The sequence below is a fragment of the Boleophthalmus pectinirostris genome, unplaced genomic scaffold, assembly GCF_026225935.1.
Source record: "Boleophthalmus pectinirostris isolate CB_2022bp ecotype Guang Dong unplaced genomic scaffold, ASM2622593v1 HiC_scaffold_12, whole genome shotgun sequence".
In the NCBI taxonomy this organism is placed as follows: domain Eukaryota; kingdom Metazoa; phylum Chordata; class Actinopteri; order Gobiiformes; family Gobiidae; genus Boleophthalmus; species Boleophthalmus pectinirostris.
Window position 1 is genome coordinate 7,075,632 of NW_026571018.1, and position 19,538 is coordinate 7,095,169.

At 38.9% G+C, this 19,538-nt stretch overlaps 1 protein-coding gene across 2 annotated transcripts in view; it reads left to right on the top strand.

Moving 5' to 3' along the window:
* Positions 1 to 18,938, top strand: part of zbtb16a (zinc finger and BTB domain containing 16a) — a 436,887-nt gene extending 417,949 nt beyond the window's left edge. For both annotated transcript variants that reach the window (XM_020917836.2, XM_020917837.2), the window contains exons 6-7: positions 4,796 to 4,966; positions 18,033 to 18,938. In XM_020917836.2, coding sequence (XP_020773495.1) covers positions 4,796 to 4,966; positions 18,033 to 18,262 — 401 coding nt within the window. In that variant the 3' untranslated portion in view covers positions 18,263 to 18,938. The remainder of the gene's footprint in view (positions 1 to 4,795; positions 4,967 to 18,032) is intronic.
* Positions 18,939 to 19,538: the final 600 nt, after the last annotated feature.

The window sequence follows — 19,538 nt, forward strand, 5'->3', positions numbered from 1 at the left end:
CTATCTAAATTGTGGCATATTTCGGTCTAACTGGTGCCTACTGGCCTTCAAAGTCTCACCACACTTGCTTTATAAACCTCCTCGTCTTTTGGAAGCAGAGTCAAGGGGCTTGAACACTCAAAGATCATACTGTGTTCATTTTTGAAATCATACAATGTTGACTTTTCAAATCCCCCCAGGCCTGTATTATTGATGGTAAATAAACTTCTACTTCTCCTACTTAAGACGTCCAGTTGGTCTCCAGCCTTTTACTTCTACCCTATCTTGGACGAGCTGAAAACGCTTACAACTACTACTACATACACCACCAGTCAAACTTGGACGCACCTCCTTATTTTACATTTTAGATACAGAGTACATCAAATATATGAGGTTATATGAAATTATGTAATAAAGAAGGATGGCTACTTTGAGGATTTCAATATAATATTTAATTGGAGAGTTTTTCTTTACTACATAATTCCAAATAATCTTGGTATTTGATATCTTCTGTATGTATCTAAAATGTAGAAAGTAGTAAAAACAAAACAAACAAACAAACAAAAAAACATTGAATGAGAGTGTATGTCCAGACTTTTGGTAGTGTACTTGGTCTAGTACAGGCATGTCCAAACTATGGCCCGGGGGCCAAATGCGGCCCTCGGACACATTTTTCTTGGCCCTCAGGCTTCCAGGTAAATTGGCCCAAATGACCTTGCATCAATTAAAAAGAAATTTTTTGCTGCAAGTTTTTTGAAAATCCAGCTTGATAAAGCAAATATTTTATATTTCGTGTGTAGTTTAAGGATTTTAGCATGAATAAAGACTGATGGCTCATTCTAACATGATAAACAGGCACATATTTCAATTATTCCCTGTACTGAGCACCAGTCTACGGTCCTCGATCGGCCCTCTGCTTCATCTGTGTTTAGAAATGTGGCCCTTGACGAAAAAAGTTTGGACACCCCTGGTCTAGTATAACAGGTTGTGGATGGGCATGTTGGGTTGCGACTTTCAGAAATCGATATACAGGGTTCCCACTCTTTTTCACTGACCAAATTTCAAAACGTTTCCATGATATTTCATAACCTTAAGTCAATTTTACAAGACTTTATGACATCCTACATGTGTAGAACTGATCAGACTTTTAGGGCTACATATGAAAAGTTAACCCTTTCCACTCACCTTATGGTTTGGTATTGTACTTTTTCACATTCAAAATACTGTCAGTGCATTTATTGTCATCTGAAACAAAAGGTGCAGATGTTTGGAAATAATCATAATAGCCTAATGAGAACTTAACTGAACACTGTAGCTGCGTAAAAGAAATACTAAAATTCCATGACTTTTCCAGGATTTCCATGGCTGTGGGAACATTGTACATAATCTCCCACAACATAACAAAATTTCATTAAATAGTTTTTTTCTAGTAGTATCTTTTGCCTCTGAATGATATTCAAAATTACCTCTTTAAAGGCCCAGAACCTGGTTTTAACTTTCTTGAAAACGGATTTTAAGTTATTCCTCACAGAGCTTTGCCTTCATGGTAAAGCTAACAACAATTGGCATGCTAAGGTGCACTTCCTGTTTACCAGACAATAAAACACTTCATAATTTGAGGCAGACACCGCAAAACTTACTTACCTTGACCTCGAGAGATGCTTATACAATAAATCTTTACTGGGGCAAGACCAATTTTGCTCAAAAATACATGGGAATCTCTTCAAATGCTTGAATCTGGGGGAATTCTTCAAACTTCATTTTTAATTTGCACGGAGTAACTTTTCTGATGAGGGGTCATACCTGCTAGGCTCCATGGAGATGTCATTTGGTGTTAGACGTCATGAAACTCTTCGAAATGATCTCATCTTTTTTTCCCTATTTATTCCCAATACATCCCATTACTATTAACCACAGCACCTCGCGCCGCAGACCTTCAACTTTCGCTTACGTACATCCACAATTACTAAAACAACACAACTCCAGCCGCCTCTCCTCTCCGCGAGCTCCCCACCGCGCCGCACTTAGAATTCCAATGCCTCTCCCCTTTGAATAACCGCCTTGTTTGCCATTCCCTCTGCGTTGCCGTGTATTCCGCCGTAATACGTCGCGAGATGGCAAGGTTAGCTCATTATCCGGAGTTCAACGCATCCGTCATATCATCTATTAATGGGCCTCTACGCCGTCCACTATCCGGTCAATAATGCATCTTGTGTCCAGTCAACAGCCCTGACATGACAATCAGTTACGGACGCACGCCGAGCCAAAACAAACGCGCCGGTGATTTGTAAAGACAGGGGACAAGACGGATTAGGATGTCGGGGTATTGTGGCGCTGTTAAATGGCCAGCCCAGCCCATTGTTGCCGTGGTAGTCGATCATTGAAGTCATCCCTTCCACTGTATTGGACAGGTGTTAGCTCGTTGTTCTGAGCGCGTGGCGGTGGCGTTGTCACGACTGGAGCTGATGGGGTTTGTGAAAGCGCGTTGTGATGGAGGTTTTGAAGCTTTGAGCTACGGGGGGTGTTTATTTAAGGCTCCGTGGTGGTTTTAAGATGTTTTTTCAAAGGTTTCAAAAAGGGTATGTGTGTTTGGCAAGATGTCGAAATTGTTTTACAAATGCTGCAAGTGAGTCTTACCAAAAAACGTGAAAAGCTAGACGATTTTAAGCAGTTTGCAGTCCAAAGTTATTTCTCATCTACTTTATGCATTCTGAGCATCATAATTATTCACCACGATGAGCTTATAAGCGATTTTCACAACTGTCAGAGACCAGAGGTACAGCGTTTGATTTTTTTTACCAAAAAACGTGAGAAACTAGACGATTTTAAACAGTTTGCAGTCGTCCAAAGTTATTTCTCATCTACTTTATGCATTCTGAGCTTCATAATTATTCCCCATGATGAGTTTTTAAGCGATTTTCACAACTTTCAGAGACCATAGAGATGGTAAAGAGGGATACAGGCCTGGCATTTGATTTTTACCAAAAAACGTGAGAAACTAGAAGATTTTAAATAGTTTGCAGTTGCCCAAAGTTATTCCTCATCTACTTTATGCATTCTGAGCATCGTAATTACTCACCACGATGAGTTTATAAGCGATTTTCACAACTTTCAGAGACCATAGAGATGGTAAAGAGGATTACTGGTGCGGTGTTTGATTTTACTGAAAAACTTGAAACACTAGATGATTTTAAATGGTTTGCAGTGGTCCAAAGTTATTCCTCATCTACTTTATGCATTTATCATAATTATTCACCATGATGAGTTTATGAGCGATTTTCAGAACTTTCAGAGACCATAGAGACAGTAAAGCTAACTGCAACCAATATCCAAAGATGCACTTCCAGATTATCAAACAATGAAACGCTTCACATTTAAAGTTTTGCATTTAACAAACTTAAATTCTAGCTGTTTTTTGGTTACATGCTGCTATTCTGACATGCAGCCATTGAGATATTGACGTCCAATTGTCTGAATAGTCTCATAAACATTATTTAAGTGTGCCACCACTTCGACTTTTATTTTTTCTTTTAATTGTTAGAGTAGAGCCATTTTACTATTTTTCAAACATGCCGCTTTTCCGACATGAACAATATTAATGTGATAACCTATTATACGTTGCACATCCATATATCATTAAAAGAATACTTCGGGCACATACATTGGAAATCAGACCGTGGGAAAATGTCCTAACTGATCGCTGTGTGTGTGTGTGTCGTCATGCGTTTTAAAAAAGAGCATAGGCCAGAACTTCGGGAAAACATTGAATCTAAAACAGAGGCTGCATGGGCCCTTTGTGCTTCATTCATTTTGTCATGTAGGTGATCTGCGGAGAACACCGTATAGCCTAAACAAATAACCAATCAAGCTCAAAGAGATGATGAATATTAAGCGTCGGAAAACCGGCTCGTCTAAATAGAGACATGTTGTAATGAAGGGTTGTTGGAATAGGCGACGGACCCCCTGTTTTTTATCCTGGTTACCACTGTAATTGAGAAAAAACTTAACTCAGTAATTAGGGATGTAACGATACCCAAATTTCACTGTACGATATTGTCACGATATGCATCTCACGGTACGATATTTTGAAGAGGCGAACGTAATTGTAGATGGGACACTTTTTTGCTTTTAAAACACCTTTTAAAACACCGATTTTGGTGTGAATTATTGCGTCGTAATCCCAAGAATTCAAATAAAAAACATATTCATGTTATCTGGACTGAAATGAATCATGGGATATGTAGTTCCCAATGTTTATAAGATGTTGTTACTATAAAACCATGCATTTAAGCAAAGGAACTAGTAATTCGATATATTGTGATGACCCACGATATTATTGTGAGACTTTTGACAATACGATATCACGATATTTTGGTTATTGTTACATTGCTATCAGTAATCAGTCATTGTTTAACAGATACATTCTACAACATACTAGGGCAAAAATCTCCAAAGGTACTATGAGCCCTGAGTACATGATTAAGAATATGAATGTGCTAATCATGCTTTTTGGATCCAAATCTCATTTTGAAAATATGAGTTCAACACAGCTCATTAGCAGCTTGCAGATTTTGGATATACCTAACACTTATGAAGGTGTGTGATGCTGTGTGAGTGTGAATAGGTCAGAGTTTGAGAGTTGCCACTGTCTAAACTAAACTAAACTACACTGAAACTACACCAGACTTCTCGACACTTCTGCTTTCCCTTTCACTCTGTTGGCACCATGTTGATAGAATTAATAAATCAAATCACAAATGGAACTTCAAATATCACTGAAAAACTTATCGTATCCTTGTTTGTTTTTGTTTTTCAGCGGGAGACCATCCGTATGAGTGTGAGTTCTGTGGGAGCTGTTTCCGGGATGAGAGCACGCTGAAGGGGCACAAGCGCATCCACACCGGAGAGAAGCCCTACGAATGTAACGGCTGTGGCAAGAAGTTCAGCCTCAAGCACCAGCTGGAGACGCACTACCGCGTGCACACAGGTACACACACAAAACACTCATATTCAGCACTTAACACCCAAATATTCCTCATGACTTAGGCTTTATTGAGCATTGCTTGTTGCCTATTGGACCATTTGTTCTTTTGGATTTCAATTAAGAACAAAAAAACAATAAAATGAGAAAACTGTTTATTTCATTATTCTGTTTTCATGTCAAACAAACAAACAAAAAAACTGATTTCAGCCTCTATTTCCAATATTTAATTCAAAGTTAATTTCAAATAACACCATTCGGTGCCTATTTTATTTTGATATTTTATTCTCTCTGGTTTATTTGCCCCGGAAGTTCTGCTTCTTAACGCGACACATGAGCATTCATTGTCAACTAAACAAAAGAGAGTTTATTGCCTCGCTGTTTCCTGTTTCTCATCATGGAGTTCAACAATTGCTTTCCAAGACGTGAAAATAAACGCGTCACTATAAAATAAGAGACATGTTTGGCCACAAAATTGAAAAGATTTTTTTAGGTAAGTCCTTCTAGCAGCAGAACTTCCACGGCTAAACCAGAGAGAGAAAGAGAGAATAAAATATCAAAATTAAAATAGGCACCGAGACAGTTTTTTGATTGGTATTATTGAAATAAAATGAAATATTGGAAATAGAGGCTGAAATCTGTTTTTTTGTTTGACACTAAAACAGAAAAATGAAATAACAAACTGTTTTCCCATTTCCCATGGTACACGGACATCTACTTTGTTGTAAGAGCTCCTTCTTAAAAACTAAGTTATTCCTCAATTATCTCATAAGCACTTTTCACAACATTTAAGAGGCCAGAGCAGAGTTTTGCCATCATAGTAAATATAGAACAAGCACCGACTGTTTGGATTTGGCAGACTTTGAAGTTACAGCTGTTGTTTTAGCCTCGTTGAAACTGCTTCACTTCTCAATGACTTAGACTTAGACAGACGTTATTAAGGGAAACTACTTGGACACAGAAGCTCACGAATCACATTAGATTACAATAACAGAGTTAAAAAATTAAAAATTAATAAAAATGGTAATAAACTTCTCAATAAGTAGCAATAAAAATAGCAAAAGATTGGTATCAGTAAGACATAAATATAAATGTATGTACAGTAAGTAAAAAAACAAAACAAATATCAGAATATATATACAATATATCACAGTTATATACAAGACGTCATAAAGAAACCATGCAAAAATGGAGTGATGATTGACAGAAACATTTTATTATCTGTTACATAAGGATGCACCAGAAGATTTTACAAGACATTTCGATTGACAATTTCAAAAGTTAAAACTAAAATACTCAAAAACGTGACAACTTGAGGTAATTTAAAGTATTATATAAAGAAAAACAATTGAGTCCTAAAAATAGCTGTTAACCTTAAAACTACCACTAAATGACATCACAAGGTGCAACACAGCATTTTGAGCTTTGAGGATGCAGACAGACCAATAATGCAAGATTACAAAAACATGCGTGAATGAAACAAAACAGAAATCCAGATCTATTTTTGGTGAGGTTTTGTGTATATAGGGCCTTCAAAAACGCCATATACTGTATACACGATGTGAAAAAGATCTCCTCCAGCGTTTGACCACTGAATACACAAAGAGCAGTGGACGCGTAACAACTTAAATCCATTCATCATAATCATCTTTTCAATTCTCTCTACACTCGACGTTTATGGATATTTAATTACATATTTGGCTTACACGACATTGACATCTGGGATCTGTTAATGACCCAGTGCTGATCGCATCATTAAAACCACTGTACATCACTCACACGATGTAACGCAAATAAGACGGCTGTATGAAGGGCCTGCACTCAAGATTTTTATCCATACATTTGAGCCCCAGTACAGATATATGCCGCAGTCTATTGAACGTCGGTGGTCGATAAAGATGAGTCAGATCTCCCAACATCGTTGTAAATGCGTTCCATCACAGCAGTTGGAAAAAAAAAAAGGATGCCCGAGCAGAAACATCTGGACCCACATGCATCAGCTCATCCAACCTCTCCATTCCCAAAAATCTCTGGTTTCTCATTCAGACTCTGATTATGCTGGCCAAATATCATATACGCAAAACAAAATAGACTCAAAATAAACCAAACAGGCACCATTATAATAAAGAAATACAACAATATTTCCAAATAAAACTGGGCAAAAACAAAAAAGCTACTGAAACATACAATACCTATAGGAAATACTTAAAACAGTGTCACACTCCTGTTACAATTCCTTTTATTTGGTTAAGCATACTTGTCTTTTAGCTAACGGTAGTTGTTGGCGACTCAATTATGTCAGTTTGACTCTTACATGTTGCAAAAAAAAAAACTTGTGTCTACTGTGAAATGATGTGAAAGAAAGTCTAAATGTCACTACAAAGTTTTTAGAAGACACTTTCTCTACACATACACAACACATCAAAATGACAAAAAGACTATTCTTGTCCGAGTTTGTGTTTCGGAACCCCGGTTTGATTGGGCGTTTCATTGCACTTTCTTGAGGTGGAGGTCGGTTTTCTATAGCCAGGCCACCTAGTGCCTCCGCTCAATTTCATTTCTCTCCAGCGACTAGGTCAGGAATCAGAATACACTAGATGGGTCGCAAGAACCCTGGACATTGTAGACCGCACACAGGCCAATCAGCGAAGAGCTGTGAAGCCATGATGTCAAACTCGTCGCGCTTGTCTGGGTCCCTTTTGTGGTACAGCACAACAGTAAACAAAGTGGTCGAGATGGATGTAGACGAAGACAGACATTCTGTGTTGGCAACGATTCCCAAGATCGAGGATTTAAAGCCAAAACAAAAAAATGTTTGGTGAATTTTATCAAGCGGAAAGACGTTATTGCCCTTCTTCCTACGAGATTTGGTGCATTGCAAACGTCACGACCAAATAGCAGCAACTGGTTAAATAAAAAAAGTACCCTCCTACCATTGAGCGAAACAAATCCCAATGATAAGTCAGGCTAGGTTTTCCCCGAGTCCTGAGCACAATAGGATGCAGATATATTGATGCTTGCTGGTGGTGTTCTACATGTAGGTACATGGAGACAAAGGCTGCGTTCAGACTGCAGCCTGAAGTGACCCAAATCCGATTTTTTGGCTTCTATGTGACCTGTATCTGATCTTTTAATGACCGTCTGAACGGCACAGATCCAATTTTTTCAAATGCGACCCAGGCCACTTGGATATGTGGTCATGAAACCGATACATATCTGATCTTTTGACATGCGACTTCAGTCTGAACAGCCAAAGCGCATCCATCCGACCTACACGTCATCAACAAGCCACAAACGTCACTATTCTGCGCTGAAGCAGGCGGAAACCGGAACTGTAAAATCGTCAGGTGCTCAATGCCCGCGTCCATGTTTGGACAACTTCCGTAAACACAGAGCACGCTCGCTGCGGTTGACGCACGGGGTTGACGTCATTGTGTCCTCCAGTACGCATGCGGGACACTTTCGGGCCGTTTACTGTTCACACTGGAGTCACAGACAAGTCGCATTTAATTGGAAATGTGAACGACCTCGCAAAAACATTGGATTTCACAAAAAAATCAGAAGCATTAAGCCCTGCAGTCTGAACGTAGCCAAAATGCACACATTTGCAAACACAGACAAAAAAGTTTTAAGACAGTTTGAAGACTCAAGAAAAAACACAAAATGGATTTAAATAACACATTTCCAGGAGCCTGTGATCAGTACGAGCGTTCATCGTCCAGTTTCGGTGTTTTGAGTTTCAACACAAAGCTGAGAGTGACTGTTGGCTTGTAATTTTACATGTGAAAGACTTGTTTAAGCGCACAAATCATCACATATTGTTGTTCCAAGTCCTTTCTCTCTGGTCAGATTGTGTTAAAGTAAAGCTCAGACTCACCGAGCTTCAGACAGAGTAGTACCTCCAGTTAGCACCACACCCCCAGGGAATGTTGTTGACATCAGCTGCAACATAACAATTGTATAAGCAGCTCTTCAGGTCAAAATAACTCGGCTTTGTACTGTCTGTATCGAATTATAAAGAGGTTTACTGTCTGAAAAGTGCGCGGTTAGCATGCTAGTTGGTGTTAGAGAATCATGAAAAGTGCTTATAAACTCATCGTGGTGAATAATTAGGATACTCAGAATACATAAGGTAAGTGAGGACTAACTTTGGACCACTGCAAACTGTTTAAAATGAGCTGGTTTTGTTTTTCACGTTTTAAGGCCGTAAAAAATCAGGTTCTGCGTCTTTAAGTCCACAAATCCGACGAGCATGGATGCGTCTGGATGGATTTCCCTGTTGCCGTGATACAGTAGACAAACGCGGGGTACTATTGATCCGTGTATATTTAGAGCCTCATAAAGATGCTGATAAGTCGGGAGCCAACCACCGACCGTGTGTGGTGAAGACGCTGTACCTGATTTTTACTGTCTTAACAATGTGGAAAACAGAACCAGCTCGTTTTAAAGGGTCTGCAGTGGTCCAAAGTTATTCCTCACTTATCTTATGCATTCTGAACATCCTAATGATTCACTGTGCACAAGTTTATAAGAGCGTTTAACAGCTTTCAGAGTCCAGAGAGCAGAGTTTTAATTGAACTAGAATTCTAACAGCGCCTTACTACTTGGTTTGCGAACAATAAAATGCTTTATAATTTGATGCACACAGCACTTATTTGGACCCTAAAAGTAGGTATATTACATTAAAAAATGATTCAAATCTAAATCCAAATCCACTTTATTTCTGTTACACATTTTACAAACAAAGCAGTTACCAAAGTGCTGCACAGAGATCATAAAATGAAGACAACAAAAAGGTAAATTGCAAAAATGTGGTCATACCAGTCCTAAAACAATACAACCAGTAAAATCTAAACAAAAATAAAATCTATAAAAATCATAAAACATCTTTTAAAAGTACAAAACGGTTGATTTTAACATATTTTCTCATTCAACGCAAACATATGTGCCTGTAGAGTAAGAAAATGAAGTCAATTGCATGTTGATTTTGTAAAATTTACACCAGATGCCCTTCTTGTCACTCACTGCACCCCTGCCACCTTCACATTTGCCACATTTACATGAGAGATTTAATTCTGAATGAAAATAACTGAATGGATCTGAATTAAATTAAATTACGCTTTACAAAGACCATGTAAACATTTCATTCGTAATGAAAATGATTATTCAGTATTAAACTTATTTCCAAAGTAAGTGGGTGGCTTATTCTGATTTTAAAGCTGAATTAATTTAGTCCTCGATCAGCTCACAGGTACGGCCGTGTTTATCTAAAAGAAAATCTGAACAAACATTATGAAATTTTGTAAATCTGTTAAAGGGTGGACCTCTGGAACAACTGTACAGAAAACTTAAAACTGTGCACCACCCTCTTCCAGTTTATAAAGAAGTTTAAATGTTTAACTCTGGGCAGATACATGAATTATGATACTTAGTTTGTGCTGTACTACTTTGCTGTACTGTTACTGATTAGTTTGTTTCCTCTTGCTGTATTTATAAAGCTGACCTGATGTCAAGATGACGCTCTGATAAAGGAATAAAGGGTAAAGGCAGAATAAGTTCAAACTTCAGCCTGCACCTTTTGGGTCTGTGTATGTTAAATATGACGGCCTGTGAAATAATGTCGGAATATACCTGTGACCGAAATAAATCAATCAATGCAAACGTTTATTCTTTTTAAACATAATTCCGGTCATTCAGTGCATGCTCGTTGGGTCGCCCTTCTGACGCGATCCTGATGATCCAGCTCCACCAGTCTTCGCTTCGGACTTTCATCCATGTCTCTTTGGATTTGCAAGCGGGATGCGGGAGTGGACTCAGGCAGAGCAGCCGTTGACTCAGTTTGTCTTCTTCCTCCCTTCTCCGACACTCTTCCCTTCTCCTCCTCGGCTGACAGACGTAAAGCGTGATGAGAGAATCCTCGAGCTGCTGCTTAATTACTATTGGAACGACTACGAAAAATGTTTGGATCACGTTTGTGTCCGTGACGTAACGACAAACCGAGATGACAAAAAGTCCGGTAGCAGCTGACGTGTGCGTTTTCTTCCCGTTGACGTAAATACGTTTGCGCCCCCTGTCGAATTCAAAACCCTTCCCGACCTCCAGACATTGAGCGGAATTAAATCAATTTGTGATTATTGTTTCTATGTAAACTCGAATATTTTATTTCCAAACTATTTGCTTCAGAACAATACATTTTTAACTAAAAAACATCATGTAAACGTGGCCACTGTACTGGCAAATAACTAAAGAAAATATACTGATATAGAGGTATATAGAAGTCGTATATCATTGATTTTTTTATGAGTACATTTTCAGTTTTCCCCAAAGATTATATTGAGAAATGCAGAAGTTGAATGAAATACCTACTTCCTCAGATACCCCGGCTTTGATGTAAAATAAGATGAAAAGATGTGATTTAAGGTTCTCAATCCAGCAGCACTTTTAGGCAACACTACTGTAAAATAAAATGAAATAACTATACTTAACTCAAACCGTTTAAACTACTGCAACTACTCTTCAGGAAGCTAATAGTCCCCAACATGGCCCCGCTCCGAGCTCCCACTCCTCAGAGCAGCTTTTCCTACCCCTCTCCTTCCCAACAGCTTCACATTCAATAAGCCACATGTTAAGCCCCGCTATCAACACGCCACGTCCAATAACTGACCAGCCCTTCTCCCCCCACGCTCCCCTCTCCACGCCGGGCCCGCTCCGCCATTGTGGTCCGAGGCTTTAAGTCCGAGATAACGGGAGGCGAGTGACAAGCTCGAGCTGTAAAGGCCAAACCGCACAAAAGACACCTGCGCGAGGAAGCATCGACGTCGACCACGAGCCCCCTTCCCCACCCCGCCCCACCCCCATCACCAGCGCCGTGGCCCCTCCCCCCCCGCGTCCCGAATGCCGATGGCGGATCGATACGCCGCCTTCATTTGCAATTCATTATTAGCCTGTTGTTGAGCCTGTTTACAGTGGGAGATGTCGATAGGGCGGCTGTGTTCTGTAGTGTCCTTAGAACTCCGGGGGCTTCCAATATGATGGACTGATTCACTGATTATTATTTTTTCACAGTACTTTTAGTCGCCACATTTGTAAAAAAAAATAAAAATAATAAAATATAAATAATAATAAAAATATATAAATAAAAAAAATTAAAAAAGTATCCTAAAGAAAAGAAACTGGTTCTGAAATATGATTCTTAAAATGCTTTTCCTAAATTACTTTTCAATTTCTAAAACAATATAACACATTTACCGCAAGTAAATACAGCCTTGTTCAGGAAAGAAAACACTTTACTACAAATGAATCATCCTCGAAATTTTAAATGATTATTTAAAGTATTAATTAACTTTTACTCATTAATTTTTGTTTTGATTATTATTTATTTTTATTTTTTTTTTACCATACAGTGGTCACATGTACGACTAGACAATAGTGTGCAGACACTACGCCTGAAAAATATGTGATTACAATTTTTCTGACAAGTGCTGCGCTGAGATTTACAATTTATTTTCTAATTAAATTATTTACAGGATATACAGGATGGGAAATGGGTCTGTTGTCCCGGGCCTCAGGGTCATAGGGGCCCAAAATTGGCCAACATTATTTAATACAGCCTGGGAACAGCTAAATTGAATACTGTTAGTATGCTCATGTTTATTGTTATGCAGCAAGTTCTTGGGGCTAGACATTAATAAATAAAATAAAGAAATGATTTGTGAATTTACCTTTTGGAGATTTTCATGGTAAAGTATAAAAACTGAGAGTATGAGATCATCACAAAATCTGAAAACCACCAGTTGAACCCTCTAACTATTTATTTATATACAGCACAAACTAGAGGGTTCAGATTTCAGGGTAAAATATTTGAGAGTTGTTTATAACACAGAAAGTATTATTTTAACTATTTGAAAGTTAAATGGGGGTTCAAGTTGGGGTTATTTGTCCAAGAGTTGATATGGTTGAAGTTAGAGTTAGGGTTTCACTTCAAACTCCTGCAAGAGAAGACCAGTTTGAACCAGTTTTAGTACATAATTTCATCTTTTACAATGTTTTAAAGAAAATAAAAGCTTTACATGCACTGAATGTGTTTTTACAGTAACACTAACTCTCCGAAATATTAAATTAACTAAAATAGAGTGTAAAAATAAAGCGCCTCTGTGTGTTGTTTAGCTAAATCAGGATAAAGTTACAAAGTATTATCCATTTACTCTCAAAACATTTAAAATAATTCTTGAGTTTGAGGTTATACAAGAACTTTGTGTTACATAATTAACATTTCCAAAAAGTTAAATTAACTCTAGAACAAATTGGACTCATATAAACCCTGAGAAAATGTTAAAATGTTGTTCTGTGAGAGTCAGTTTTAACCCTCCACTTTTTGCTGTGTATTAGAGTGTGGGGGGGCCATGTGAGGCTTCTTGCCCCGGGCCCCTAAATTTCTGTGGATGGGCCTGGGTGGCATTTTAGGTCAAGGTTAAACGGGCTCCACCACCACCACCGCCGCTGCTGTCGTCATCATACTGCAAAGGCATTTCAGATAATGCGTGGGGGCGGGGGCGGCGCGGGAGCAGGGGGGGATGACAGCGAGCGGAGGACCAGATCACTTCCGACAGCTCATTTCAAATGCCAGCGTAAAAGGTCAGCATTTACATGTCTAATTTGCGTCTGCCAGGCTGGAGCGCCCTCGCCGGATTATGCGCCGCCATCACTCAAATCATTAGCACGTTTAGGGACGGCTTCTGTCGCTGAATGAGAAATAAGGAGGTCCTTCATGAAACCCAGAGACATGCCCTTTAATTGGTCACAGTGCGGGTCAGTGTAGAATTGGCTTTTAAGGTTTTATTGATAACATGTTTTATAATTTTGATGGATGTGAGTTTACCTATACCTCCTGATGAAAACAAGAGTCAGTACTGATTCTGGACAACAAAGAGGATGCAGAAATGAAAAAACAAAACAAAACTATATGCCAGTCAGAAGTGCCTTGCCAAGGGAAACAACAATAGTAAGTATAGGTCAGACCTGAGATGAACTCCCAAACGTTTTAAAGGTCCTATACTAAAGAAAATGAACTTTAATGAGCTTTTAGACATTATTGAATGTTGTGGCCTCATCAAAAACATGCCTCTAGTTGTTTTTTTGTTTCATTCACACGTTTAACACAAAAACTCTGCATATTTAGGCTGAGTTCTTGCCTCAAACTGAAAACACTCCACCCACACTTCCACCTTGTGATGTCATGTGGTAATACAGGAAGTGCTCTGCCGTGTTTTCAAACTCCATGCACCTTCACTAGAATCATCTGGATCATTTCAGCTCCGGAATTGCCACTCTCCACTGAACAAAACAGAGCATTTTGATTTTGATTTGTGCGTTACTCAAATGTGTGACTGAAACGAAACACAAATCCAAGTATGTTTTTGAGGAGGTAACAACATTATAACATGGTTTAAAGCTCACAAGAGTCCATTTTGTGTAATATAGGTTAAAAGATTTCAGCTCTGTAATTTTCTGTCTCTATTAAGAACTAAAGCTAAATGGCAGCTGTAAACTTGATAACTAACTCTTCATGACATCACAAGATGGAACTCAACATTTTGAGCTTTAGAGATGCAGACAGCCTAATAAACCAGGATTCCTAACATGTGTGAATGAAACAAAAGCACAACTCCAGGTATGTTTTGCATAATATAGGACCTTTTAAAACAAACTATATGCCAGTCAGGCATGACTTACACTGGCCTTGCCAAGGGGCACAACAATAGGTCAGAACTGATGCTGAACTCCCAACCATCTTAAGAAACAGCCACAGACATAGGCTACATTCAGGCCACAACCTGAAGTGACCCAAATCTGATTTTTCACCCCATGTGACCTGTATCTGATCTTTTAACGACACAGATGTGATTTTTTCAAATGCGACCCAGACCACTTGGATATGTGCTCCTGAAACCGATACATATCAGATTTTTTGACATGCGACTTCAGTCTGAACGGTCAGGTCGCATTCATCCCACCTACACGTGACAACAACACGATAACAAGCACCTGTTGTGAGACATTACAGCCCAACACCGACACGTTTGCTCACTGAAATAAGACGCCAAAGATGTGTTTCTTCCCGCGAGAGTCGTACAAGTAGACGCTCACAAATGTACACAAACGTTCTTCTCATCATATGAAAATTGTGTCTGAACTCTGTTAGTGAAGCAGAGAAGCACATATCAGTCCCACTGCTATTGGCTGCGACTCCACACCCACACGTTCCTTTCTATGGACGTTGCTGCCACTTCCCCACAAAACGCCATGGCCGAAAACCTTGACCTTCTTCTTCTCAAACTCCTCCTTATAACAAATAAGCTGTACATGTTCTGGCTCCAATACAACAGCAACTTTAAAATCACAAGCTACTGAATGTTTAGTCTACTTCCATAAGCACTGAGCACGTTGGCTGCGTGTGACATCGTTGTGTCCTCCAATCTGCATCTGGGACACTTTTGGGATGTTTAAAGTTCACACTGGAGATCACATAGTCGCATTTAATTGGAAACGTGAACGACCTCGCAAAAAAATCGGATTTCACAAAAAAATTCTAATTAAGCATTAAACCCTGCAGTCTGAATATAGACAAAGCTCGAAAGCATACTGTATGTAATATAGGACCTTAAAAACATTATTCTCAATGTCAGTGCTCATCAGAAAAATCGCAATCAGATATTTCTCTCAAATCATTCAACCCTAATATACATAAACTTAGCAAGTACACAAAATGGCTTCCTTTTGCATCGTTCTTCCACCACAACTGTGTAAAGGCAGCCTCACTAATCCTTGGGTTGATATTTAGCAGTCAGCAGTCAAGAGCCTTTCCTTCAGCGCTAATTGAAAGACCACAGATCTTTCCCTGCCGGACCCGTAGAAAACCCATCCGTGAGTATTATAATTGGAGCTGTGGTCGGAGTAAGCAACAAGTCTTCAAGTCCCCACTGTCTGGAGAACGGCACAGCACCGAGACTGGCGACGCGACCACTCTCTGGGCCTTTTAAACTCAGCCCTGTTGCTTTCTGTAATTGGAGCCAGCACAAAGGGACAGACTGGAGTGAGACGCGTTCACCTCCGGAGATACAATGTCAGCGCGCCGTCCACAGCTCCCAGACAGCGAGCGCGAAATGATGGGCTAATTATGAGCTAGCTTAGGGGAATACAAATCAGCCCGCTAAGTCATTATCGCCACCATAACTGTCTGCATTATAACAAATAGACCCGAGCGGAGACGGAGGAGAGGCAGTGGCGAGACGGAGCAGTTGTTCTTGGCTAAAGACTTAAAGAGAATATATTACTCTGTTTTCTGATCTGTGTTATAATGTTGTTTCCTCGTCACAAACAGACCTGGAGTTGTGTTTGTATCATTGACACATGTTTAACACACAAAGCCTGCATGTTTAGGAGAGTTCTTCTCACAAACTGAAAACAATCTGTTCCACCTTGTGATGTCATGTGGTAATACACACTCCTCCCACGGTCATGGAAATCCTGGAAAAGTCATGGAAATTGAAAATGTCAAAAGTAAATTCAATGAAAATTCACCGTTCTGTTGAGTTCTCATTAGGCTATTAGGATTATTTCCGAACTTGTGTGCCTTTTGTTTAAACGAGACGACAATAAATGCATTGACAGTAGGGGTGTAACAATATCCAAGTCTCACGATACGATATTGTCACGGTATGAACCTCACGGTATGATATTTATTGCAATATCATGGGAAAGCTCATGATATGGTGGGGAGACTCACGATTAGGGATGTAAAAATATCCAAATCTCTCACGGTATAAATCTCATGGTACGATATTTATTGTGAATATTTTGTGGAGGCTAACAAAACTGTTAATATGCTACTTTTTCCTCTTAAATGTCTTGACAAGACTTAATCCAAACAATTAAGACTTAAACGTGCTTAGAACTGTTATTTGTCTGAAATGGAGCAAAGGATGATGGTCTGTCTTTTATTTATTTATTTTTTCTATTATTATTATTATTATTATATTTTATCTATTGCTGCACCATAACTGTTAATTTAAGCAAAGCGATTCGATATATTGTGATGGTGTAAAGGGTTAACATTTCACATTTAGCCCTAAATGTATGATCAATTCTACACATGTAGGTGCCATTAAGTCATGGAAAATTCACTTTGGGTCATGAAAAAGTCATTGAAATTTTGTCAGTGAAAAAGACATAATTCCGGAAGAGTGTCTGTCTAGACTGAACTTCTTACCCTTCACTAGAATCATTTGGATAATATCAGCCCTGGAATCTTGTATTCTCTACTGGACTAAACGTAAAAGGTAGCTGTTAACATGAAAACTACCACTACATGACATCACAAGGTGGGAAAGAGCATTTTAAGCACATGTAAATTAAACAAAACATAACTCCAGGCATGTTTTAGTGAGGCAACAATTTTTTAACAAGGTGTGTGTGTACATTTGTGTATGTGAGAGGTTTTTTTTTGTTTGTTTCGTTTTTTGTTTATTTTTGTTTATGTTGTATGTAGGGCAGGGTATCATTAAGAATTTGCTGATACGATACATACCTCGATACAGTGCACTTTTGGTTCGATACGATATATTTCAAATCGATTCAATACAGTTCACGAAAAAAAAATAATGGATGAATGATTGCTGTGATACTAAAAGTCTTTGTTAAACTACTTCTTGTTCAAAGTTCACATGAAACACAAACACTGTAATCATCAAAACAGTGAAAATGTCAAATGTGTTGCATCAACGAGTTTCCTTCCTCTGAACAAGCAACAAAACTGAAAATTATTTAGTAAAATATACCAAAAGATACTCTTGGCGATACATTGATACAGCAGCCCATGATATCGATACTGTATCATCACACTAAACGATATGATATAATGATATTTTTACACAGCCCCTAGTTGTGTACATACTCTCAAAATTGAAAAAAAAAAATCAAAATAAAGAATCAAGACTCCATTTTGCGTATCACTGGACCTTTAAATGAACCACAGCGTACATTTCCACTAAATCCAAATCTTTTCTCCTTTCAGGTGAGAAGCCATTCGAGTGCAAGCTGTGCCACCAGCGATCCAGGGACTACTCGGCCATGATCAAGCACCTGCGCACCCACAACGGAGCGTCACCCTACCAATGCACCATCTGCCTGGAGTACTGCCCCAGCCTGTCCGCCATGCAGAAGCACATGAAGGCCCACAAGCCCGAGGACATACCCCCAGACTGGCGCATCGAGAAGACCTACCTGTACCTCTGCTACGTCTGATCGCCCAGGGGAATGTAACCCGGAAGAGATGGGCGGAAGAGTTCGGAGGGGAGAGTTGGAGTTGGAACAAGCAAAAGAATGTTAGCAACAACGAGACTTGAAAGGGTTTCGATTTTCGACGATATTAGTTTTCCGAAAGGGCAGGGATGGTGGCGGCGAGGTGTAAGGGTGCTAAACTAAAAAAGGAAGACTTTTTTTGGACATTTTGGGGAAAGCGTCTCCAAGAATATGTTCGGAATCATCGGGTCATTCACTACATCTGCAAGTTCTTTCAGTTTCAGGTCATTTCGCGCAGTTCTGCAAATGCGCTGTGTGGTTGCTGCTGCCTCTAGGTGGACGATGTAGATTCTCAAGGGCTATCTACACCCAAGCACCAATATTTGCTCCCAAAAAGACCATTTCTTTTGGTTGTGTATAGCGTGTAATCATAGTTGAGGTCACTTGACTAAGAAAGTAGAGCACTGATTTGCTCTAAATGTATCTGTAATGAGGATTTTGCCTCTGAAAAACGTGCAGCCGATTATTGTTGCATCTTATTGTTTAAAATATGTAAAAAATGATCAAACCAGTGAGGTCATGATTCGTGATTTAATGTTTATAACCTGGACTATTTTGACAACGTAGAATTATTGCGTTGTAATTAACCCTTCCTCCAAATATGGCCAATCTATTAACTTTCTAGACCAAAAAAAAAAAAGCATCTCAAATTTCAATAGTTTTGTTTGTAGCCATTATATTATTAGATATGTAGCAATTTCTAATCCATTTGTATACTAATAATATTAATTTTTGGTAATATTATTTACCATATAGTTGTTTTTTTAATCAATTCCCTATAAAAAAAAAATTAAAATCGCTTAATTCACGATTTTCTAAATAAGCTTCAAGGTGCACTGTGTAATTTTTCTTGGAGATGTTATTCCTTTGCCTTGAATATTCCACAGTAGAGCATTAAACATACAGTATCTCCCTTGAATTTGTTGAATTGCAGATGTTTTCTAGCTCAAAAAACCTTAAAAACATGAATTCTGAACTTGCAAACTTGACTTGTTTCTCCATAGATTTAATTAACCTGTTAATTAACCGGTTTCCATAGCGATTAACATAGTTTAATTTTTATACTGTGGAATAATTAAGGGCTAATAGTAATATAGTAGGTGGCAGACCCTCCGCCGGAAAAGTTACACAGTGCACCGTTCATGTTTTGTCAGGACACAAGCTGATTTTTCTCTCCCAACTTGTGCCAAATGATTAGAATTTTCTTCCTAGATTCTTC